Source organism: Poecilia formosa, unplaced genomic scaffold, assembly GCF_000485575.1.
Source record: "Poecilia formosa unplaced genomic scaffold, Poecilia_formosa-5.1.2 Scaffold282, whole genome shotgun sequence".
Lineage (NCBI taxonomy): Eukaryota > Metazoa > Chordata > Actinopteri > Cyprinodontiformes > Poeciliidae > Poecilia > Poecilia formosa.
In genome coordinates, this window is record NW_006800221.1 from 166,300 (window position 1) to 191,061 (window position 24,762).

Below are 24,762 nucleotides of genomic sequence, written 5' to 3' on the forward strand. Positions count from 1 at the left end.
TCAGTTTCTCTTCCTCATCGGCCTCAAGAATTTGGATAAAATGCAAGTAAAATGCACTATGTTCTGGTTTTTCTTTGAACCAAAACATTTTGAGAAACTTGCTCCCTGCCAGGAACTGAACGCAACTCTTAGATCCAAAACATGCGGCTAAATGTTGGATTTCTCACTGTGAAAAGTACTGCAGAAAAGAAGTAGATCTGTTTCATGGACAATAAATCTGTAAAAAACAAACAAAAAACACATAACTTACTTGGGCTGTTGCGTATTTTTTTCCAGATTGAAGTTTTTGTTTTTTTTCTTTTTGCCGTCCTCTGTAGTTTTGTTGACTGCGTTTTCTAAATCTTCTGGGACGGTTTCTCCTGGGGTCTTTGTCTCATCTGTGGGTTCTGGGTCCGTTGAACAACCTGGTAAAGGGTCTCTAAAAAGTTCCTTCTCCGAAGAAACATCTTTACTCGATCCTATAACCAGGTCGACTGCGCTCTGAGAAATTTCCTCCTCCTGGAAAACGGTGATCTGTTTTTCATCTGTCAGATCTCTCAGAGTGTCTTTTGTTTTTCCTAATTCCTCTTTTACACAGCTTAATTCCAGCTGGTATTTTTTGGCTTCATCTTTTAGGGCAGTCACATCTGTTTCGTATCGATGATGTAGCTCCTGGTACAAACCTTTAATTTTCTCAGACTCAGCCTGGGCTTGACTTTCCTTCTCCTCCAGGAATTTGATTTCTGTTATTTTGCTTTCTTGGAGTAAGGCATTTGTTGCTCTCAGATCATCTAGAATCACCTTATCCTCCTCTGATTTCTCTAGATAAGCTTTTCTTTCTTGAATCATCTGCTGCTGGAGTTTTCGATTTGCTCCAGTGCAGACTGCTGTGTTTCCTCGACAAGTTTTTGTTCTTTTTCTCTTTTCAAAAGAGCAGTTTCCCCCTGCTTTACCTTCTGCTTATAGATTTCTGCCTGCTGCTGCAATTCCATGATATCTGTTTCATATCTACTGCTTAGCTCATCAGATAAAAAGTGGACCTGATCTAGTTCGTTAAGGATGTATTTCTCCCTCTTTTTCAAAATTATGATTTCTCCTGCCATTTTCTGGAAGAGCTCCTCCTTCTCAGCTCTCAGGTTGTTCATGAGCTGCTGACTCTTCTTCTCTCTCTCTAAACTGGCATCTATTTCTTGTCTCACCTGCTGCTTATATTGTTCCACATCTCGACTTAGACTAGAAGTGTCGCTTTCATACTTTGCAATAAATTCGTGGAATGAATGTTTCATCTGGTCAAATTTTTGCTGCCAACGTCTCTTCTCGCGTTGCAGGACTTTTATTTCTTTGATTGTGTCGTCAATGATTGCCTTGTCCTCCCCTGATTTCTTGAGATGAACGTTTCTGTCTTGAATAATCTGGTGTTGAAGCTTTTCAACTTCTTGCTGCAGTTCAAAGTGTTTTCTGTCCTGGCAACACATCTCTTTCTTTTCTCTTATTTTTTGTTGGTATGATTCCACCTGCTGCTGTAACACCATTATATCCATTTCATACCTACTCATTAGTTGGTTCCCCTTTGCTTTCTCCCTTTCTAGCTCTTGCTTGGTCTCTTCCAGCTCTGCCTCCAGGTGAACCATTTTCTGGTTGTCTTCAACCCTTCCGGCGATCTCCACTTCCAGAAGGGATTTCTTTGGATTTCCTCCAGTAAGGCGTCGTGTGCAGCAGCAAACAGGCCTTCGGGGTTTTCCTGGACTCCCATTGTCGTGGAGTGGTGGGGCCCCATCTCTCCACTGTGGTATCTTGGTGTATAATCAGACATTTTCTCTGAACTACAATCACTAAAATCGTCGATCGGTAAACTTTGTGAACGGTTGATTCCAAAGAGCTTTGCGCACATCTGAACTAGTCAGTGATATTGCAAGCAATGGAAAATATGCAGAATTGTGGCTGTGTCCAAATTCAGGGTCTGCATTCTTCGAAGGACTGGTCTATGTAGGACGGGTCCTTCGAAGGCCGTGAATAAACTGAGACCGGAAGAAAAATATCTGTGGATTCGGACAGGTCTAGCCTTCACCAACTGTCCCCGCCCCCTCCTCAGCGTAACTCATGTTGCCAAGCAACCGTGACAGCGCGAAGCAGAGAGGAGAAAAAACAACGGAACCGAAGTTTATTTTTCACTCATGTATTACTGATGTCTATATTATTCTTCACTTTTTATAGTAAAGGATGTTCCATAGTAAAAAGGAAATCTCTTACTTTGATTCTAAAATGTTCAAATGTGTACTGTATTCGTATTCCTTGTATTCTACAAGGAATACAAATTATTCATTAAAATACTCTCCACATCGCAGATAGGACATTACGGTTAAATAAACATATTATGTTTGAAGCTTAACTTTAATTAATCAATCAAACCGATGTGCCTCTGCTTTGAAATACTTTATAAACCAAACATTTTCAACCAGACCTGTCTGAATAATATCGGCGTTTAACTCCCACTCATTGGGGAAAGCTAGCGGGAGTTTTTATAACAATGTGCCAGGAGTTAGGCGTTTTCTCTCGGTGTACCGAACCTGGAGCGCCCGGCCGGCTGACAGCTAGCGGGGAGCTGGCTGTTAACGCAGCGGTAGCAAACAGGTCCGAAAATGTCAGAGCAATATTGTAATTAGATGATGTATTGATGAACCGAGCAGATATTTGAGATTTACACACTTACATTCTCGCCTAAAAACGTTGCACCAAATCACGTTGTGTCATTTAAAGTGTAATAAAGTTAAATAATTTGTCGCTATTCACCGCCATTGACGCTCTGCCTGAACGCCCAGTTGGAACCCGCAATGAATTATGGGATATCGTGGGCCTTGAAGGATACACCGGACCCATCCTTCAAATCTGGGGAAAAGAAGGATGCATTTGAAGGAGTCTTTGTGAAATTAAATATTTACTACATAGAAAATGCATGTTAAAATCTGAATACTCTTTTGAAAGTGTGCAGCTGAAATTAATTTAAACTACTAGCAGGCAAAGCACAGTGTTCCCCTAATATCTGTAACAACAGTAATACAAAAAATTATGCATATAAGCATTAGTTTATAAAAGTCGAGGCAAACCTAAATTTACCATTTTAAAAACAAAAAGCAGCAGGAGGATGTAACTTCATAACCTCATTTTCTAAGTAGAATATCAGAGAGAAAAAAAGAGAAGCTGTAGTGGCTAAGTTTTGGCTACAGTCCACTGTCGCCTTGATATCAGCAGGAAAATGGAAAAAACTAAGCACCGGATGGTACCGGCTAATTACTGGACACAACGGCACACCACAAAACTCGATTGTTGTACCAGTAGCTCGTAGATATTTTAAGTTTTGCGTCTTTTTCATGGTACAGATCTTGCAGCTTTGGCCAAAAACAATAGGAGCAAGCAGGACCCGGAACCAATCTATGTGGCATAAATTCAAACGGAAATACGTCACCACCTCTCGTGGCATATACCCCATAGCCTGGTTCTGTGCCGTTACTTTACGGCTACGTGGAATCCCAATGCAGAAGGATCGGTGGATCTTCCGAACGAGGCAATTTTCTACCTAAATTGTAGCAGCTAAAGTCCTATATTTTAGGCTACTGGTGGTTGTTCTTGAAAGGCGTTCGTTTTACGTGCGCTCAATTAAGATTCATGATGCCGATCTTCCGTTTGACATAAAGTAAAGTAATTTATTTGTCAGAACAATGTCCATTGTCTTACTGTTTCCATTTAGATCCACATAAATCCGACATACATCCAAACCAAGCACAGTAGAAAACTGTTTGCCTCCGCCCATTAACAACACCTGAACAGAATGATGGTTGACCTTAAATAACCCATCCCCCCCATCAGACACTCAGAACTCATAATTAAATACGCCCCCTGGTGGCGAAAAATACCAGAAAGGATAAATGGCTCCTACAGTATCATAAACTCATTGCAGCCAGCGGACTGAGGGAAATACAGCTCTATTCTGTAACAATGCAAGAGCTACCAGCTTTTATCACTTCGCAAAAAATTAATCAGCACAGAAACTCCAAAGCACACGCCACCAATTACAGCTACTAAGTGTGACTGCAGCGAAGCACACTGTTTTATTATGGCATTAATGTTGTTTTGTAGCTGTATGACATATATAATAAAAGTTTGCTATAGACATAAATATACTTTTTATTGTGGTGTTAGCCAAGCATCTGTATAAAAAAAGTAATTTTTTCATCAGACAAGGTGAATTTGCCCTTCATGATACTTTAATCCACACATACAAGCCAATGTCTGTTGGTTCTCTTTTTCTGTGAGAGTTTTGCTTTCAACATTTTCTTAAAATGAAGCTCCTGCAGTCCCCATTTCGCCTGAGCTGTGTGGTTTGTCCTGTGAAGCCCAAGCAACTCGGTCCCCTGTGGGCCTCTCAATGCATCCAAACTCCATAGTGGTGAGCCAAAACCTGAGGAGGCAAAGGTGATGAAACATCCCTTTTTGCCAGGCCGAAAGATCATCACAGTTTCCATAGGAACATAACTAAAAGCAATTATGCGTGACACATGATGAGCCATCGTTCAGGACTTGCTCTCAAAATTCCACCGCAGACATGTAGAGTGTGCTTCTCCTTTCTTCTTCATTTTTCATTATTTGTTTCTTTCGCCTTCACATTCCCCCACTCAGCAGACGCCATAGTTTTAAATACGCTTTGGCCAATTGTTCTCATTTCTACGTTATGATGGAGGCGACACATCTTTTGATCGGCTAGCGTGTCTGAAGTAGAGACTGATGGGATCGTTGTTGGAAAAGGGGGAAACTGTTCTCGAGGACCGACTTTGGGCACCACTGGTTTAGACAAAAGCAGAAGCATTTAATGGAATCGTTTAGTCAAAATCCGACCTAAATCCTTTTCATAACCTGTAGCCAGCCTTTAAAGTTGCAGAACTGGTAGGAACATTTCCCAAACAACACCAGCAGTTAGTTGGATTGACGCTAAATGAGGTACGACTGTCTTTATGTGCAGTCACTGCATGTAAAACAACAGCGCCCCCCGCTGGTGAGTTGGTATATTGCAGGCAGATTGACGGTAACACCCGTCCCCATAGAGACAGGCTCCTACAAACAGGGCTGCCCGTGCACCGGTAGACCCGTTACTCCTCTGTCCGGAGCGATGACAGCTCCAAAATGAAGCAGCCAGTGTTTACGCTTTCAATTTTCCTCGAAGACGGACGCCCGAATGGTTCCCACGCAGATTTTTTTATTATTGGATTAACGACCATCCACCGCCAGCTACAGGCCGGAGATTTGTATCGCTGAACAGGGAGGAGTCTCCCGTTATTCCACCGTTAACTGGAGGAACCAGGCCCAGCATGACAACGTTTTAACATTACACCTGCCCGAAAAGCTGAGGCTGTGAACAGGACGCAAATGTGCTCTTAGAAGTGAGTCTTTCTTTATGTAAATGCTGCTTAAAATGACTGTGATCGCAGGTTAGCCATCCGACACACTGTCAGCGCGAGCTTAGTATTGTTCGGATAGTCATCAGTTACTGTTTCTGGCGTTAAAACTGCTGTTTATTGTAACGCTGTATTTTTTCAAAAAAATAATCGGTTATAAACGAAAACTGTCACTCATTTGTAGACTTTTCAACCCGACACATCACCATCCGATATTCATAGAAACTGCTTTAGAGTCGGAATTAAAAAGGCTCAGGGGAATAAAGTGACTTGACAGCGAGACAAGGTGAGACAAGGTGAATTGGCGTGTTTTATTTTGTCCCATCGCCAAAAGCAGGTGAACCATGGGCCTGCTTGTTTTGTTCTTCGATGATGTAATGCTCTTTGCCTCCACTAGCAGGGAATATCTTTGTGTCTCTTCCTGCAGGATGGATGTGAGTGCTGGCAGGGACAGCACCTGGAGGAGAACAGCAGCAGCAGCTGATGATGATGATGATGAGGATGATGGAGGCGGAGGAGGAAGAGGAGAAGTAGGAGAGAGCATGGAGGCTCAGGTTGTACAGCTGAAGCTCTATGACTGCGCCAGGGCCAAAATAGAAGCAAATCTCCGCTGGTTGTTTGCCAAAGCCTATGGTCACAGTAAGGTTCTCTCTTCTTCTCTGCTTACTGAGAGGTGTTTAATAAATCAGTCAATATGTCTGTTTAATAGAGTAGGTAATTTTTCTGTCAGAAATATATGTTAAAAAGTCTGGTTTTCCAGCCTGTGGGAATACTTTTTTTTTTCCCCCACATATGGTTGGAGAGTCTGGCTAAAGATTGACAGGAAGATGGTTGGAGCTATGTTCAGGGAAATAGTGGCTGCAAAATCCTTAACCTTTCAGCAGAAGAATGACCCTTGACATGTATGTAGAACAACAAACGAATAGGTTCGATCAAAGCAAGTATGTGTGCTAGAATTCCCAAGTTAAAGTCAAGACTTAAATCCAGTCGAGACTTTAAAAGTAAAGTTTTCACAAGCTCATTATTTCATCTCACTGAAATAAAACTTTTTTTTCTTAAAAAAAAAAAAAGGGGGCAAACATATGAGTCACCTTATGTAAAAAACCGTTAGAGAAGTATCTCAAAAGATGTGCGGCTGTAAGTGCACCAAGAAGTGGTTGTACTAATGCATGCGACACTTTTCAGATTCATATAAGAAAAAAAAAGGTAAATCGTAATTTAACTTCAAATTTATAAAGTCCATTTATCAAACACGGATGTCCAATAAAGTACACTGTAATTTGTGGTAGTAATGTGACAAAATAATAAAAGGTTTAAATGAACTATTAAAAAATAAATAAATAAACCACACCAGCAACTAACTGCCTATAAGCCTGGCAAATAAATTCCATCACATTTTTCGTTGACTATTATTACGACACATGCATTAGTACAACCACTTTTTGCTGCACTTACAGCTGCACATCTTTTGAAATACTTCTCTAAAATTATGCTTCATGCTATTTGAAAACTTTGTTCTGTCTGTGTAGTAGTTTATTGTTTGTAGGTGCTTTAAAATGAAAAGAAACAATCATATGGGATGAAAAATTCAATAAACAAAATCAACCTGTAGGTGTGTAATCTTCCTCCGCTGCTATGCTTTTCTATTAAAATCTTTTGCCATTTTTGATGGGTTATTTATTGTTCTTTTGGACAAAAATCACAAACTTGACATTGTACAAACTTCTTAAATCAAGGACTTTTTCCTTCATAGTTCTTCAGTTGACCTCAGTGTGACATTAAACAGGCTAAAATACTAATTAGTTAATAAAAACAAGAAAAGAAACAATAGTTAAGCAGACTTTAAATCAGATCTTACCTAAGGATTTGTTTTACTAGCTACTGGCTAACTTTAGCCACTACCCTATGAGTATTACTCAGCAATAACTATGTGCTGTTTCTATGTGGAGATTTTTAAATCTTAAAAATCTATTTTTGTTTTCCTCATATGAATATGCTGGTGAGACTTGGACTGATTTTGCAGCGTCTGTACGCCCACTGTGTGCTCAGGTTTCCTGCCGCGGCTAAATTGCCTCATAGGTTAATCTGTGAATCGATGTCATCTCTTACTGTGAATGTAGGCACTCGTCTCTCTGTGATTTTGCCCCGTGAAGGACTGCTGACCTATCCGAGCTGTACCCCTGTGTCAGCTGATCCAAGGCCACCTTTTATTTTTAATGATAAAGGTCTTCAAAAACAGAAAGGGTCATGCTGCAATTTTTAAGGCTTCTAAGGCTCACTTTTTAAATAAAAATAAAGGGTTTATGCACCTATTCATAACTCATAGCTGGGTATAATTTAGTTTAGTTTTTGTTTTTAAGTCTAATGAGGAGGCACTTTTTCAAATGACAGACTTTAATACCAAGAATGCAGGTTTTATATGACCTCCAATAGGGACTGAAAACTCAGACTGCATCTTTTCTGCAGAGATCATTAACATTGCTGGCTCAGATTAAGGTCTATTAAAACATTAAAAATGACCACATGGCCACGCTGGTTAGTAAATGTCAGGAAATGACTCCTTTAATGTGGGTTTCTGTGCCACTCACTGCCTGCTCTCTGTGGAGGCTGAGCACAAAGTGAATGGCGCTGTTCACGGACCCCAGTGAGACAATGATGGATTTGGAAGCAGCTACTGGGGCAGACCTCAAATTGCAGAATAGTTGTTATGACATTCGGTTTGTGACTCAGCAATACTAGATGAGGGGCTTTCCTCCTGGAGTTCTGCTTTGCACAGCTCAGCAACTTGACACAGAGAAGGAGACAGAGCCCTAAATACACAGCTTGCTAGTGAAGACTAAAGCTTTATGTATTTATGTAGACTGTAAAAAGATCAAACATTTTTTTTTCTATTTTGATTGATAATTGGTAGAACTTCCTTCTTCCCACACACCCCTTCAGATCTGCTTGTAAACACTCCATGAAATCAGGCTTTTGTGATGGCTACTCTACTTAGCATTTAGCAACTTTTTAACTAATTTGGCAAGATGGATAGGGACGTTGTGCATTTTGAAAGATGCACAACATGATCCTGCCACTTTTTTACTTTGTTTTTCTTAGGCTTCTACATTCATTATTGTCAAACACTTCTGTTGTCGTTGCACCACACCATGGGTTGAGTCTCCAGGAGCTAATTACTTTGTTCCTGAGTGCATTTGCAAACTGTGTTCTGACTTTTTATGTTGTTTTTATAATAATTTTCTCACCAAGGGGACATTCACAGAGGTTTATTTTTGCTATATAAGCTGTTTCCTGAATCTTATAAAAGATAAATGTTTTTGTATTTCATAACTTATCTCTTCTTGGCAAATTAACACTGTAGTGCCAAGTATATAACAAAAATCAACAAAATAAACCCCTGTGGCTTCGTTTAATTTGAACAAAAGTGCAAATGTGTCTGGTTTCTTAAGGTCGCATTTAGGACAGAAGACCAAAACCACTTTGATCAGCTTTAAATGCAAACTTGCACACAAACGCAGTGGTGCTGGGAGGACTGTGTTGTCTTTAAGCTGGTGTGAAAGTCAGAGTCAGCCAGTCACATGCTTAAGTGTTTAATGGGATTGGACCTGAAGGCTTGTGTTCTGCTCAACAAAGCTTTCTTGTTTAGACTCATAACGTGCTAATTCATGACCACTGGAAACTTATTTTACTAGATTTTGTCCAAGAAAGTAAAATAAACACCATTGTTTTTTTTTTATTATCTAATTTTGATTCTACTGTTTTTTTATTAATAGTTTTTGAATGAGACTTCTATGTCCAGCAGCAAAATCCTGCTGATTTTAAGTCAGAGTGCAATGACCATTTAAATTCAGACTCAGATTTATTTATTTCGAACATGATAGACATATGAAATCACACACAGTGTACCAGAGCTACTAAAGGAGTACTTTTGGGAATAAAAACCCCCTTTTGTCCTGAGCTACACTGAAGGCTTGGTCCAAACTGAAAAAGCTGCCAGCCTGACTTTACACCTTCCACTGTTTTCTGTTAGGTAAGACTCCGAGGTGTATCCATGCGTGCATCGTAAAGATTTTGTTTTCTCAGCTCATGCTCTTCAGTAAGTACCTCCACTATAGCGTTATTACTGGAAATGAAGAGCCGCATCTTTCTGCTGCATTGCCCAGAGTCTGAAAGCCCTGCATCGTCTGTCAGCAAGATCCTTGCATCCTGTCTGACAGAGCACCTGAATAGGAACAAAGCCTTTCCCCGTATAAACCCACACACAGACAACCTTTCTTAATTCCCCTCACAGTCTCACACAAGCTCACCAGGGTGGGCTGTGATGCTTAGATCAGGTGGATAATATCGACGAAGCATTAGCAGTAAGGATTACAGAGGAGCTCCTCCCTCAACCCTTATAGTTCCTCTTCCACACTCACACCGTAACATGATCAAATGAGCAGGAGATGGGACAGCATCCCAGCCCCCACCATTAGCCATCCTGCCATTTCCCGTCTCATCACCCATCACCACGGCAACCAGGAAGGACAAGGGGACATTCAAGGCAGCTGAGGACGAGGGAGAGTCAGGACAGAGAGTGGTGCGTGTTTAGGAGGAGCGGGGGCAAAACTAGAGAGATTTAATCCGACGTGATGTAGTGTGCAAAGAGCAGTTTCATACATGATCTCGGATGCTCACGCTCTCGGATACTGACTTCAGCACTGAGTGAGGAAGAAATTGTGGTGTAGACCATGTGAAGCACGCAGCAGGATGTGAAACGCACAGCTGAGTCTTCACAGAGTTCTGCTGTTCAGATCCAGTCTTGCTGTTTATTTACTTTTCATAAGGCTCTGCCCTCCTTTGGTTATTTAGTTTGGTTATTTAGCTTGTGTGTTGAGTACTACCAAATATTATCCACTTTATTCATACGGAGCAGAAGCTTATTTGCCATGCTTGTTCATGGTTAGGCTTTTGGTTAAACGAAACAAAAGGAATATTACAAAATGATTTTATGGGAGTGATTGCATCGCCATGTGTTTAGTGCAATCATTGTGAATGTGGTGCAAAAAATTAGAATTGCATCGCTTTGTGAACCCCTTTTCATCCTGTTTTACAGTGCTAATAACAGTTATTGTCCTATTTAAGCTTTTTTATTTACTTTATTTATTAATATAATTATTTTTAATCTGACCAATATTTTTCCTGGTAGATGTTGCAGCACAAGAAGTTAACTTTGGAGACCGCTTATCTACAAAAATGTTTAATAAGACTTTGGATTGTATTCCTTATCTGTACATTTCACTTAGGTTGGATCTAAAGCTGATCAAATAAGAGCAGTAAAATCTAGTAAGTCTCAATTTAGGAAGCATTCACTTCCTGCTCAATGTAAAAAGGAAGCAGCTGGTCTGCTGGTGTTCAAAGTCTAAAACTGAAGATGCTTAATGACAACATTTTCTTTACTTAATTTATGCAAACATGAAAACTCTCAAGCTCTTTGACGTGCTGAAAAGCATGATAAAAATAAAAGGTTACTGGTTTTTGCTGGTTTTCCATGAACAATTATTGAAACTTTAAATGTAACATTGAATGAGAGTCCTTTTGGTCATCTCATCTGACCCACTGGGTAAATCAAATGAATCTTTAATAACAGAAGTGGGTTTGTTTCTATTTCTTTGCAATGTAAATAGATAAAAACATAAAACAACCCTGTTCTCGCCACCGCCTGTCTGCGTCAGCACCGAACGTGCTGGAAGCTAAATGCCGAGAGTCCTGCAGGCTTTAAATCTGGATTAACAAGTTGGAGGCATATAAAAATAACTTCCACCACGTCTGTGACCGCAAGCAGGAAAACATCACCTCTAAGTCCGTTAACTCATTGACTTAAAGCCTCTGGTTCACAGCATGCCTTGCTGACATGTTGTTCAGCATCTGAGTTTGTCCCCCCTTCAGACAGTCTAATACCTCGATAGTCTGTTCACTGAAAGCTTTGTGGTTATGTAACATGAGCAACTAGTAAACACGTGTCAAGAAAAAAAAAAAAAAGCTGCATGAATGATGGTGATAAGGGAGGCAGTAAAAACATGAGAAATTCAAACGTCATGTCATTGCGACTGTTTTCCAGATCGCATCCCTCCAGATCTTCGAGACCCATTCTATACCGACCAGTATGAGCAGGAGCACATCAAGCCCCCCCTCATCTACCTGCTGCTGTCTGGAGAGCTCTACAGCCGTGTGTGCGGGCTCATCCTTCCCGCTGAACAGGCCGCCTACCTCCAAAGCCACCAGTCTGTCATCCAGGCCCTGTCCAGAAAAGGGATCTATGTCCTGGAGACCAACGGCACACCAGTGTCTGACATGGACCTCAGCTCGTCTCCCATTAAAATGGTCGGTGCCTCCTTCCGAAAGCTGCAACAACGAAAAGCTGTAGCAGCTACAGCAAATCTAAGAAAATGGCCTGATGTGTCTGAATTAGATTATGAGCATTTTAGAATTCGTTTTATAAACCTAACTTGTCCAGACATGTTTTAATCCATGACTGAGAGAAGTCCAGCACAAAAGCAGGAGGCCTGGGGAGAATCTGGATGTTAAAACTTCCCATTTGGCTTTTAGCTGCTTTCATTATACAAATACAAGCTTAGAATGTTGCAGTAAATAATTTCATATCTGACGTGACAGTTTTGTCAGATTTAGAGTCTTTGCAAGAATATTTATGAGGCACAATGTGCAACATGCTTATTTAATGGGAATCCTTTCCACGGAGATGCTAGTTATATCTCCCACAGTTGTGAAAACACATAATCATCTAAAGCTGGTTGAGAAACGAACCCTGAGAATAATGTTTGCTCAGTAAATGGATGCGTTTGTCCTCCAATAGAGGCACTTAAGAGTCTGAGGCAGCCATTAGAAGTTGAAACAAATGAAAATTCTGTCTTTCCTTGTCATTCTACTTCATATTCTCAATGATCATGAAGTAAGACAAATTCCAAATCTCTTTCTTTTCCCAGAGTGCCCACATCCACCTCATTGATGCTCTGATGATGGCCTACACAGTGGAAATGATCAGCGTAGAGAAGGTGGTGTCGTGTGTCAAACGCTTTTCAAACATCAGTGCCTCCAAAGAGCTTCCTTACAACCTGGAAGAGGCTATGATCCTTTGGATCAACAAGGTTTTAATCACTCAGATCTGTTCTGTTTTTATTTTTGAATGCTTTAAATGATATCAACTTACACAGTTTTTTTTTGTTTGTTTGTCTGTTTGTTTTTTTTACATTAGATTACCATAAAAATGAGGGAGCTGACAGAAAAAGAGTGTAAAGTGAAGCAGCACTTTCTGGAGTCACCCAGCCACCACAAGGTACACGATTCTCTGTGCTTCCATCTCACCGAAGCGCTTAAAAGGCTTGGTGTGTTAAACACACACCAAATGTAGTTGGGTGTGTATTTAAATGTAGCTATGCTTGTTGACTGTAATGGTCTTGTTGACCTTGTGAACTGTCATAGCCTGTTTGTGGACACTTGTGTCAGTGTGTGATCCCCCCTGTTGTGCTTTTATTCTGTTTTTCTTGTGTGTTTCTTTATGACAAAATCCCATATGCCACACTTAGCCACTTTCTATAAAATACTTTCAGCTTACAGGCAGGCACGTACAAGTGAAGCTGAATTTGAGATTAGCTGCTGGTGATAATTGCCAGAAATAAACATGTGAAATCTGTCATGAACTTGAACTATTACAAAGTTTTGAATTGCAGAAATTAACTTATGCATTTCTTTTTCTAGTTTGTTGAGAGTTGATGCAATATTTGTTGTTAACTGTGCTTAAAAATGACATTGTTTGTGATGTGTTTCAGCCTAACCCTTTTCCATATCCATTCCTATCAGACCTATCTCCTGTCTAGCAGGAGGTAATTCTGATTCAGTGTTCCTGTATCTGACCCTTTACTTGTCTGCTGCTCTCCCTGTTTGTCTCCCATTAACCTTCCTCCCTGTGTGCCTCTCGGAAACTAGTCTCCCTCCAAATGGTACTGGAAGCTTGTACCTGTAAGTGTAAACGTTTGCTATCCTCGTGTTTGTACGTGTGTCAGAGTTGAATGCAGTTGTGTACGTATGTTTCACACTTGGACACATGCTAGGAAAGTTACGTTAAAATAAGCTTTGAAGAGAGTTAAGAAGAAGAAGAAGTAGAAGAAGAAGAAGAAGAAGAAGAAGAAGAAGAAGAAGAAGAAGAAGAAGAAGAAGAAGAAAGAAGAAGAAGAAGAAAGCATAATGAATGAAACACCTTCATAGAAACACTGTGGTATGCACAGGGAGAAATACCATGTGCCACCTAGTGGCAAAACAAGAAACAACCAACGCATGAAACTGCTTTTCCTGTTGGGAAAGCAGTTTCATTTTGAAATTTTGAAACTCTAGCTATTCCTTCTACAGACATCTGCCCCTGTTAAAATATTCTCACAGAGAGGAACTTCAGTTTACTTCAAGCACATCGATACTGTCAAGCAGCATGCATAAAGCATAGTTTCAGATTGCTCCGCTTATCCACACACTGCATATTTCATTCCATGTTTCATTTCGTCCACCAAATTATTTCTGTCTTCCCTCACCAGCCTGATTTATGGCATGCTCTGGCCCATTGTTTATTGGAGCCTGTGGAGTTCTCTCGTGTGGTAACGTACCCATCACTGACCCCTTTGTGTTTCACTTTAACCTTAAATGTCTCTCCCTTTTGTCTCCATTAACCCTAAATGTTGTTTTCAGCAATTCGTCGTTATAACTTAATACTGCTGACTATCATGCCAGCTCCTATAGGTGAAGGCAGACACTAAAATAACAGATACACAAGGCAGCTGATTTGATACAATGTAAATTATATGAATACCATAAAGTAGTCAGAACCACTTTCGGACATCTGCTGCACAGTATGCATGTTAAAGTGAGGCAGAGGAGTATTCACAAAGTTAGACGTATTGTGTCTGTGTGTGACAAGTGTGTATGTGGCTTTCTGTTTGATCAAATAAGCTCGTGTTCATTTTGTAAACATGGATGCTGTCCTGCTCCGTAGGTGCGGTACCGCAGAGATCATCTTTCAGGTCGCACTCTTCAGCACTTCCCCTTGGTGGAAGACATATTGAAGGATGTGAGCGACGGCACAGCCCTGCTTGCTGTGATCCACTTCTATTGCCCAGAAGTCGTTAAACTCGAAGGTTAGAGAGGTTGTTTTTATTTCATTTTATTTTTTAAGTTTTTCCTTTTCTCGATTTTCAAGATTTAAAATCTTCCCTTAAGAATAAAGTAGATCAATCAATCAGATTTATTGCTGATGTTCTGCTGATACTGATCAGAGCTGATTACAATTTATCTTTTAAACCTATCATATATATATTTTTTGTTATTTCAGTTCTTTTGCTATGAGTAGTGATAAACTAATTTGTTTATTAGCAGAGGCGTCATCACGCCATGTGAGATAAGAGTCGCTGTAAAATATGCCATCATTAATTTAAAATAAAATATGAAATGATTAAGAGTTGACAGAAAGTCAGACACAGAAGTGCAAAATGATCAAAACAGTGAAATGACCAGGCGTCCACTGAACTTTAGCTTTGTGTTGTAGAACACCTAATAAACATCCAACATGCTCGTACAGAACAGTTTCCTTATAAATATCTTAGAATTTTTTTTCTCTTCCTCTACTTTGATCCTATAGTTCACTTATAGCTAATATCTAACTTTGAATCCTCTTGGGTCAGTAGCAAATTTCACACCCACACACTCGCAATAATGAACACAAGGAAATTAACTGAATGTGCTAAGAGCTATTGAACATAAATCATAAGAAAATGTTCAAAATCCAAACACAAAAGAAAACCCTAACCCAAAAAACCCAGGATGATGAATCCCACAACATATGACATAAGAGCATCTTCCAAAATGTTAATGTCTGAAATAAAAAAAAAAAGAAACACTGTCTTAAAAAATAGGCCATTTGTTATTAACAGTTAGTGTTGTGTTGGGTGCAGATATCTGCTTGAAGGAGGTTCCCTCCATAGCAGACAGCATGTACAACATCCAGCTGCTGAAGGAGTTTTCTAATGAGTATTTGAACGAGTGCTTCTTCCTGAACCCGGAGGATCTGCTCTACTCACCACCTGTGTTGAAGGTAAACAGAAAAGGTTTCTTTGGAGTTGTTTTGGGCTGCACTGACACACAGATGTTGGCACTGCTGAGTCCTAACTGAGTCCTTCCAGTTTATAGTTTCTATGTTTTCCATGTGCCGTCTGCGGGCTCATTAGATTGACTGGCCACTTTACATTAGCTTTAGGTTTGTGTATGTGCACATTGTTGTATGTGCTGCACATTTCTGTGTTGCACTTTGACAAATTGACAAAAAAACAAAACAGGATATTTCCCACTTTTAATTCCTTGACTTCTGGAAATAGCCGCCTCCCTCTCTTTGGTCTCATAGAAAATGGATGGATGCAGTCATTTTCAGGATGCTAATCGTAGATGTAGTGATATAAATATTTGGTTTTCAGATATAAAATATGTCTTCTTAAGACTTTGGTGCTCTCCCTGTAAGCTATCACCATAGAACATGTTTCTCAGTTATTTTTTTTTTGCTTATTACAATGTCCCACCTGCTTTTGGTCCACTGATCTGATATTGATGAAAGTCTTGAGAAATGAGCACAAGTTCGGTTTGTCTCTGTCTTCAACAAAATATGAACAGTTTCATTTAAAGGTAGAGACTTTGAGACACCTAGCCATGTGTATCTCTTAACATTAGTCACGTTGTATGTTTTCTGTCATTCAGAACAATGTTATGGTCTTCATTGCTGAGCTTTTCTGGTGGTTTGAGAATGTGAAGCCTGACTTTGTACATCCCAGAGACCTTCAGGATGTCAAAGATGGTAAAATATTTTTTTTACGTAATACATTTTCTTAAGCTTATGTAACTAAATAAATTTAGATTAAAGCAAGACGAAGCAGTCTCTTATTTTTATTATTAATTCTGACTGCTTTTTGTGGGGTTTTTTTTATTGTTTTTGGGTTTTTTTCCTTGTGTGTTACTTTTTAGTAAGAGCCCTGCTGCAGCCCAAGAATTCTCGGTCCTACGCACCCGCCTCAAATGTCACTAAACAATGCTTCATGCCTTCATCATACTCAGTGGACATCTTGACCACAACCTCCACAAATGACCAAAGGTATTAAGCCAAAAATGCTTAAATAATAATTTAGTATCATCCTGTGGATTTTTTTTTTTTTGTATAGGAAATTCTACTAGAACCGGTCCATTTGGATGTTTGCGTGTTCTTGTCTAAATTGTGACATCTTTAATTTATTGCTAAAAAAATAGGCTTTCAAATTTGTACTGTATACGTACAATTAATATACATATTCAGTAGATGCTTTTTATCGATACACTTCATAACTAAGCAACTTTACTACTATTCAGGACATTAATACAATGATAAATACAACTGGACCAAAAGTCTATGTGTAAGCAGATGTTGCATTATTAGGATTATGGCTACAGAAATGTGTTTAAGACAACTTGTATTTAAAATGATTTTAATCTAATACTGATTTTCTCTGTTTTTCTTTCTCAGCGCCACATCAACCTCTAGTCCATCTCATTCATTACTGCCACTGAGACAGAGACAACAAAACTTGGGTGAGAAGAGCACTTCAGGTGGTACAAATCATATTGGTGCACATATTCTAATAATTGTAGACTCTTGGGGACAAGTACTGTATCTTTCTTACAATTGCCCGCTGCTTAGCACTGATCCTTCTCATACGACACTATTAAAGTATATAAAAGTTTTTGGTTGCAAGGTGATAAACTCGGAAAAAATTCTGGTGGTCATAATATTTCATGGAGGAACTGCATCTTGGTTTTACTCCTGAGTGAGAATAAAAATGGGTCATGAGAACCCGATAGTCTTCAACGTGTCTTTCTTCCGTTCCTTTGTATTCACTGCTAACTAGTTATTACTTGTATGAAAAGTGGCGTGAGTTTGTTTGAAGATCCCAGACTTTAAATTTAAAATGATTTGCTATAGATTTTGCAGATTTGTCAAATAATTCCTTGTATATGATTAATATTTGCTCCTCACAGACTTGAGGAAAAGGTCAAACTCGACGGCGCGAACAGATGGACAACGCCAGGACTCAGTAGTGGCGTGGCCAGAAAGAAGGACCAGGTGAGGTTATGATTACTTCTGTTTACATCTGATAAAAGCAGCTCCCAGTTTGTGGCAGCAGTAGAGGTGGGTGTACAAATTCAGTTGTTCGACAGTTGCCTGTAAAACTCATGGTGTCCCTCTACTCTGTTAGACCTGTGTCCCAACCAGTGCCGTATGCTGTGCATTTTGCCAAGGAGGACAATGCAGACAGCCTTAGCCTCGCTCGCACCATAAGCAAGGACAGCCTGGCCTCTAACATCGTGAGCATGACCCCCAAACACATGCTGGGGTCCAGTCTGCCTCAGCACCGACTCAGTGGCCAAAGTCTGCTCTGTCACATGCGCGTAGAAGACGAAGAGGAGGAAATCGAGGAGGAGGAACTGGTTTCTGTTATTCACCCATCTGCTTTTCCTCGACACCGAATTGGCAGCGACATGGAGCAGGATGAGCTGGAAGCGCAGAAACTAACATCGTCCGCCAGGGATTCCGATGTTTTCCGTCACGATGTGAGCCCCTTTGCTCTCGACCGTCAGACAGACGGCTACTATCTGGAGCCTTTGATGCCAACTACCCCTAAGCCAGCCAAGGAGAAGGGAATATTGCTGAACAAGCAGGAGGAAAGTGGGGAAAGTCGCAGCAGGGCGGTGGCTGCCAAAACAAGAACTGAAAATATCCCTTCCTTCTCAAAAAAGAAACACTGTGTGGTTGATTCAGTTCTCAGTTCTTCCAGACCCCATACTGACGGGCCAGTTGGTAGCTCAGAGCCTCCAGGCTTTTTTCTTCACCTGGCTGTCGAACCAGAGAAGACTCCACACATCACAGCGACAGAGGCAGGGCATGACTCTGATTCTGATATTGCAGACCTTGAGGAAGATGATGAGGACGATCAGACAGAGCTGGAGAAGACGCTGAGGGGGAATCGTTTAGTCGAGGGCTACATAGCTGAATGTGGAGACGGAGAAGTTGAGTCAGCAAAGCTTCGAGAAGACTTGAAGGTAAGCGAGCATGAGGATAAGGAAGATGCAAGCGGACGTTCAAGTCCTTGTCCCAGCACTGTGTCGTGGGCAAGCAGCTGCAGTGCTTCGGGGAGTGCGGGGATCAAGATGACCAGCTTTGCAGAGAGAAAGCTGCTTAAACTTGGCCTTCGTGATGGATGCTCAAGTACGAGCAGCTCCCAAAAGACTACGCCGGATGGTTCAGAGGTTCCCCCTCAGTGGCACGCGAAGGAGACTAGCACCATGTTGGGGAAGAATGTAACGGCTGGTCCGGTTGTGCCTTCACAGCTGCTACAGCTTCACATGCAGCTGGAAGAGCAGAGGCGTGCAATAGAATATCAGAAGAAGAAGATGGAAGCCCTGAATGCTAAGCAGAGACTGAAGCTTGGGAAAGCTGCATTTTTGAACATTGTTAAAATGGGTGGAGGGAAGAGCGACACACTTCCTTTACCTGTGAAACACTCCCTTGACTCTTCTGGATCAACAGCTGCAGAGAGGAGGAAAGCAAAGACCCAGGCTTGTAAAGACGATTCCTGTCTCGATTCCCTGAAAAGTCAAACAGACGGGTGGACAATGACCAGAGACAACAGCTGGAACACCCTTACCCAGGATAATAGTGCTGAACCGGATTTCAACGAATGTTCAAACTCCTTAGACCTGCTCAATCAAGCTATTAGCTCCATCCAGCAACAGATGATGCAGCTTTCCCTTCAGCAAGATTTTCTAATGAAGCAAAGTGTTGCCTCACCACCAGACCATGCACAAACGGAGAAAAGCACAGACTCTGGGATCAACCCCACCACACCCCAAACAGTATCCTCTACCTCAGACTCAAGATCCTTTGCAGTTCACTTTGTAGATATCGGCGGCAGCAGTTCGGTGCCTTTTCGCCGTCCCCCCAAACTCAGCTCCAGCCAGCGCAGCAAAGCGGCAGAACGCAAACAAAATAAAGCAAATAAGAAGTCTGCCCTAACCAAGTCCACCGTCCCAATCCCAGGGAGTAACACTCCTTCGAGAGGATGTAACGATGGAGAACTGGAGACAGCTGGAGTTCAGAGGAACTCTACCTTCAGAGTCCATGAAAGCAACGGGGACAGAGATGTGCAGTTGTCAGACAAACTGAAATCGCAAGACTCGACAGTTGTTACCAAGACGTCTGAATCTGCATCACAGGATGCAGGGCAAGAGGAGGAACTAACCACCAACTGCAACAAACAGAACGTCGACGTCGATGAGAGCGGCAGGGTCAAGAGTCAGCTGATCGAGGTCGACCTGTCAGAGCTCAAGGATCCAGTGGAGGACGGCGGTGCAGATATCACAGACTGCACAGCAGAAGGAGAGCAGAAAGGAGGGCTGGGCTTCTTTTTTAAGGTAAATCCAAAAGGTTGTTGCTTTTGCGTGTCTGGAGCAATGACATGTAAAGAGCCTCGTCTTCACAGACGAGTGAAAAGACTATAGTTCATTTGTAACTACAAACATGCATTAGGAATATTGTGGTAAAGCATCACATGTAATGCATGTGATGTAGAAAGAATCGGAAACAAGGTTTTCAAAAATAAACTTTGAATGAATTGTGTGCATTTATATTCAGTTACCATGAGTTAGTACTGGGTAGAGGCATACTTAATTATAAGTGTTTTGGAGCATGTCTGCACATCTAGAGAGAGGAGATTTAATTGTTCTTCTTTGCATTCTTAATTTAGGCCATGGCCTTCGACTAGGCCAACAGATATAGATGATTTTATGCTCAGAATAAATTACAGAAAGCAAATGCCTTATTAACTCGCATCTGAAGTCTGTTAGTTGCACTAAATTTTAAGTGTAATGGATATATAGACAGAAACGCACTGAATATAAATACACATCACACTTTCACAATTTTTATACTTAAACAATTGCTAAAACTGTGTCATTTTCCTTCCACTTCCAGAGCCATTTTATATTGTTCTATCACATGAATCATTTGTCTTTGTAACATGATAAAATGGGGAAAGGGTCAAGGGAAAAAAGATAACTTCTCAAGGCACAGCGCTGTATTTCAAATTTTTCAGGATGATGAGAAGGCAGAGGATGAAATGGCAAAACGCCGCGCTGCCTTCCTCCTCAAACAGCAGCGCAAAGCTGAGGAGGCGAGACTCCGGAAACAGCAGCAAGAAGCAGAGAGCGAGATCAAACGTGACGAAGCCCGGTACGTTCTGGCCCACACTCGTGCACAAGAAAAATAACGTAGCTTGCACTTGGATTGTTTTCACGAAAAAAAAAAAAATAAAATGGGAAGCCTCAACTGTTGCGATGTTTATTCAAGGCGTAAGGCGGAGGAGGACCGCATTCGTAAGGAGGAGGAGAAGGCCCGTCGAGAGCTTATTAAACAGGAGTATCTGCGGCGGAAGCAGGAAGCCCTTATGGAAGAGCAGGGTCTGGTCAAGCCCCGCACCAAGACCAAACCCCGCGGGAACAGACCCAAATCAATGCACCGGGGATATTCCAGCAGCCTCCCCAAAGGATCCACCACACGTAAGACCATCGTTGGGGCTTACAACGTGTTCTATGTTGTCTTGATTTGTTTAGATGTTTGTTTAATTATGACTTTGGTTGGCTTTAGTGTCCTGTGTGCTTGCTGTGTCCCCCCGTAAATGTGTGCATGCATGTGTGTCACGCAGGTGATTCTCTGAAGGTGTCTATGTTAATGAAAAACCAGAGTTCAGGAGCAGCCAGCAGGGGAGGTGAATGTCTCTAACCTCCTCTGCATCATGTCAAACAAGCATGTACAGCTTATTAAGCAAAATTGAACAAAACAAAACAAAAAACACACTATTTAAACTATATGTTCATATATGTATATATGCTTTATATATACTTTTTAATGAATACTAGTATTTGGTGAATCTTATCTGCTGTATCAAAGTGACTACTTGTTGTAACTGTTCGGTAGGATCAGAATGGGGCCAATCAAATGTGAACTGTAAAATACACTGATGCTACCTTCTCTCCCTCTTTTTAGCTGACTTAAGCTTCAGTCATCGTGGATCAACACTTTCCCTAGCAACAGATGCAGACAGCGTCATCTCTGGCGGGGCAGACTCAAACAGGTGAGAACTTGCGCTTGACAATTCACTGCTCAGATTCTGAACCTTGCGTATCCTTGTGCTTATCCGACTGACTTGTGTTTAACGTGTCAACAAGGGCTGCATCTGTGTGCTCTGTGGATTCGTTCCCCATGTTGAGCAGAGCTTCCAGCAGGAACATGGATCGGGACTGGGAGAACGTCTCCATAGCCTCATCCGTCACTTCAGTGGAGTACAACGGTGAGCAGAAATGCAGAAATCCAGAAGGATTATGCTGACAAGTAAAAGAAAAGACGATTAAGATTCCTGGAAAGTAATTATTCATTACCATTGATTCTAATGGCGAGAGATTTGGTTGCTATGAGCACCATCCGATATCCCTCTTACATGTTGATTGGACATTAGGTGGTACATAAGGTCACAGTGAATGGGAGATTTAAATGTACTCTCAGTGAAGCTTTTTGTCCCAATGATGGAACAAAATGAGAAAGAAGAGCAATTTTCTGTAGGCTTCCTCTCTAACACACTGCTGTGTTAGAGAGAAGTGACTGGAAAATTGGACTCATCTAATATTTTAAAAACTACAAAAATAATTAATAATGTTGTAATCTGTCTTTAGGATTTTTACTTAGCAATTTGCCCAATTAGCACAGCTAGCATTACAAAAACAGCAGTCACTGTATCTCAGTATTTTGGTCCCAGTTTATCAGCTACCGACACAAACGTTTACATTTATGTCAAATGTGTGATCCAAATTATGGAGGACATCTAGAAGTACAAACTTAAAAAAAAAAAATAAATAAATAATAACATTTTGTTTCTTAAAGGTCCTAAACTCTTCAAGGAGCCTAGCTCAAAATCCAATAAGCCAATCATCATCAATGCCATCGCCCACTGCTGCCTGGCTGGAAAAGTTAACGAGGTCCAGAAAAATGTCACCCTTGAGGTCAGTGAAATCTCCTGGAATCAGTCCAAGCTGCGCACATAAAACTTTTGTGATCTTCATGCATTTCGTTGTGTTCCCAGACTGAAACTCTCGTTTGTGTTTCCCAGGAGTTGGAAAAGTGTGAATCCAACCACCTGTTCATCCTCTTCCGCGACGGCGGGTGTCAGTTCCGCGCCATTTACACGTACTCACCAGACACCGAGGTGATCGTCAAGTACACGGGCATCGGGCCGCGCGCCATCACTCAAAAGATGATCGACAAGCTGTACAAGTACAACTCAGACCGCAAGCAGTTCACCGTGATCCCCGCCAAGACCGTGTCCGTTAGCGTGGACGCTCTGACCATCCAAAATCACCTGTGGCAGATCAGGAGACCAGGGAGCGCTCGCAGAAAATGAGCGGGACTTGCACACTTGTGTTTAATAAGCTACAGCTGGGCAGGACCCAAACATCTTGGAGAAGACTGACGAGATTTAGAGAGAGAGAGCTAGATGGTCTGTGGCAGTGTGAGTACCAACTCACCTACTCGCGGTCTTCATTTTATTACCCGGTTCTTATGCATGTCACACACTTTGATAATTTAATTTCATCATAACCCGAAGTCACCAAGTCTTATCCCGCTGAATCTCCTTCCAGAAGCAAACATGCCACCGACACAAAGTGCAGCTTACGGCAGGCTGTGATGAACCGAGGCAAGTCGTCAAAGTTTGCTGGCTCAGCTTCGCATTAAAAAAAAAGCAAAATAAAAAAAATCTACTGAGATTCCGCGAGACTGTATCTGCTTTTATAAAGAAGGAACTTTGAAGGTACTTTGAGTGTATGTACAGGATAAATGGTGGTATTTGTCCAGTTTAGTGTGTTTGGAGGTGTGAATGATTGGTGGGATAGGGTTCATCGATCTGATGATTATGCTTTAAATCTTAACTATTCATTTATTTCTATTTATTTTAATTTTGGACCTATTTTCTGTTGTCAAGTAAGGGAAACATTCTACTATCCATCCTACACATGAAGTATTTTTTGGACTGCATTAAGCTAATACCATTTGTGTGTGATAATTCATTAACTACATAATCCATTAATCAAAACAACAAAGTTATGTCGCAAAGCTGTTTGCTGCTCATACGTTGTTATTACATGTTATTACGTGGCACAGCTATTACCTGCTAATGACCAGTTGTCAGTATTGGTATACTGTTTGGAAAAAAACCTGCACTATATTTGATATATTTGTTTGCTGCATTTTGTACATTTTTGAACAGTGTTTTCTGTACATTACGTACAAGTTCTTTTTACTAAAAAAGAAAAAAAAAAACCTAGGCACTATTTTAAAGTTTATGTTAAAGAGATGTTATGTCTGATTTTAGTTATTTATTTTGTGTTTATTTATTTTGAGGATATATAATAAAGTGCAACTGGGTACATTTTTCTTGCTAAAATTGGACCAGATTGTACCAGTTCCTTATAAAAACAGAACACTTTTTTTTTCTATTCTTCCTTTACAGATCTCGCAGTCTGAGTCTAGGAATGCCTATTCAATCTTAATTACATGTAATGGTAGTAAAGTGTGGGATATATCCCACACTTTACTGTGAGGGATATATCGCTTCGATAATGTACAAGTGACACAATCAAAACAGCAGATAGAAGGGAGAAGTCAAATCACAGTGAAGAACAAACAAGCTTTTGGTCGTTTATAAAGTGCCTTGACAAACTGTTCATAACCCTTTAAGTCTGTCCCTGTGTTGTCATAATGCATCCATTATGTAAGACCAACATCCATACAGTAGTGCATAATATGAGGTGGAAGGAAAATTATAATTATTTTTTTCTTTTACAAATAAAAATCAGAACAAATTGTTGAGCATTTTTATTTAGCCATACTGAGTCAATACCTTTTTCTGCAATGACCTTTCTGAGTCTTATGAGCCTTACATACCTATAGACTGAAATTGCTGGTCATCCTTTTATATTTATTTTCAAACAGATGGGATGAATTTTCAGTTTTTAATGTCTACACAAGCCTCAGGTCTTTTACACCCTTTGGCAGGTTGTCTAAGATTAACCTGTGTTGGTATTGGCCTGATGATGGCGCCACTGTGTATCATGAGGATGATATTTTCAGGGTGCCGTGCGTTGCTCCATTTCTTCTGCATGTAGCACTTTTGCT

The 24,762-nt window shown here is 40.8% G+C and overlaps 1 protein-coding gene and 1 long non-coding RNA gene across 6 annotated transcripts; both read left to right on the forward strand.

The window, feature by feature from the left end:
• Positions 1-5,055: 5,055 nt before the first annotated feature.
• Positions 5,056-23,357, forward strand: camsap1a (calmodulin regulated spectrin-associated protein 1a). Of its 5 annotated transcripts, none has more exons than XM_016681460.1 (20): positions 5,056-5,411; positions 5,854-6,065; positions 11,527-11,789; positions 12,410-12,571; positions 12,679-12,759; positions 13,410-13,442; positions 14,464-14,605; positions 15,419-15,558; positions 16,212-16,308; positions 16,476-16,602; positions 17,008-17,090; positions 17,520-17,604; positions 17,738-19,952; positions 20,633-20,769; positions 20,887-21,095; positions 21,242-21,304; positions 21,583-21,670; positions 21,765-21,886; positions 22,474-22,592; positions 22,700-23,357. In XM_016681460.1, exons 2-20 carry the CDS (start codon positions 5,855-5,857, stop codon positions 22,988-22,990), a joined length of 4,668 nt encoding a protein of 1,555 aa, XP_016536946.1. In that variant the 5' UTR covers positions 5,056-5,411; position 5,854; the 3' UTR covers positions 22,991-23,357. The 5 variants fall into 5 exon arrangements, with proteins under 5 accessions (XP_016536946.1, XP_007571587.1, XP_016536948.1 ...); XM_007571525.2 differs by having other exon boundaries at positions 17,008-17,072; XM_016681462.1 differs by lacking the exon at positions 21,242-21,304.
• LOC107838587 (uncharacterized) lies at positions 13,450-14,411 on the forward strand. Its single transcript, XR_001664679.1, has 2 exons — positions 13,450-13,582; positions 13,660-14,411. It is a non-coding gene; the product is annotated as an uncharacterized LOC107838587 (long non-coding RNA).
• Positions 23,358-24,762: the final 1,405 nt, after the last annotated feature.

Coding starts and splice junctions, on each gene's coding strand:
- camsap1a (XM_016681460.1), top strand. CDS start 5,855: ATGGATGTGAGTGCTGGCAGGGACAGCACCTGGAGGAGAACAGCAGCA. Junction 16,603..17,007: donor ACCTCCACAAATGACCAAAG/GTATTAAGCCAA, acceptor TTTCTTTCTCAG/CGCCACATCAACCTCTAGTC. Junction 21,887..22,473: donor CACTTCAGTGGAGTACAACG/GTGAGCAGAAAT, acceptor TGTTTCTTAAAG/GTCCTAAACTCTTCAAGGAG.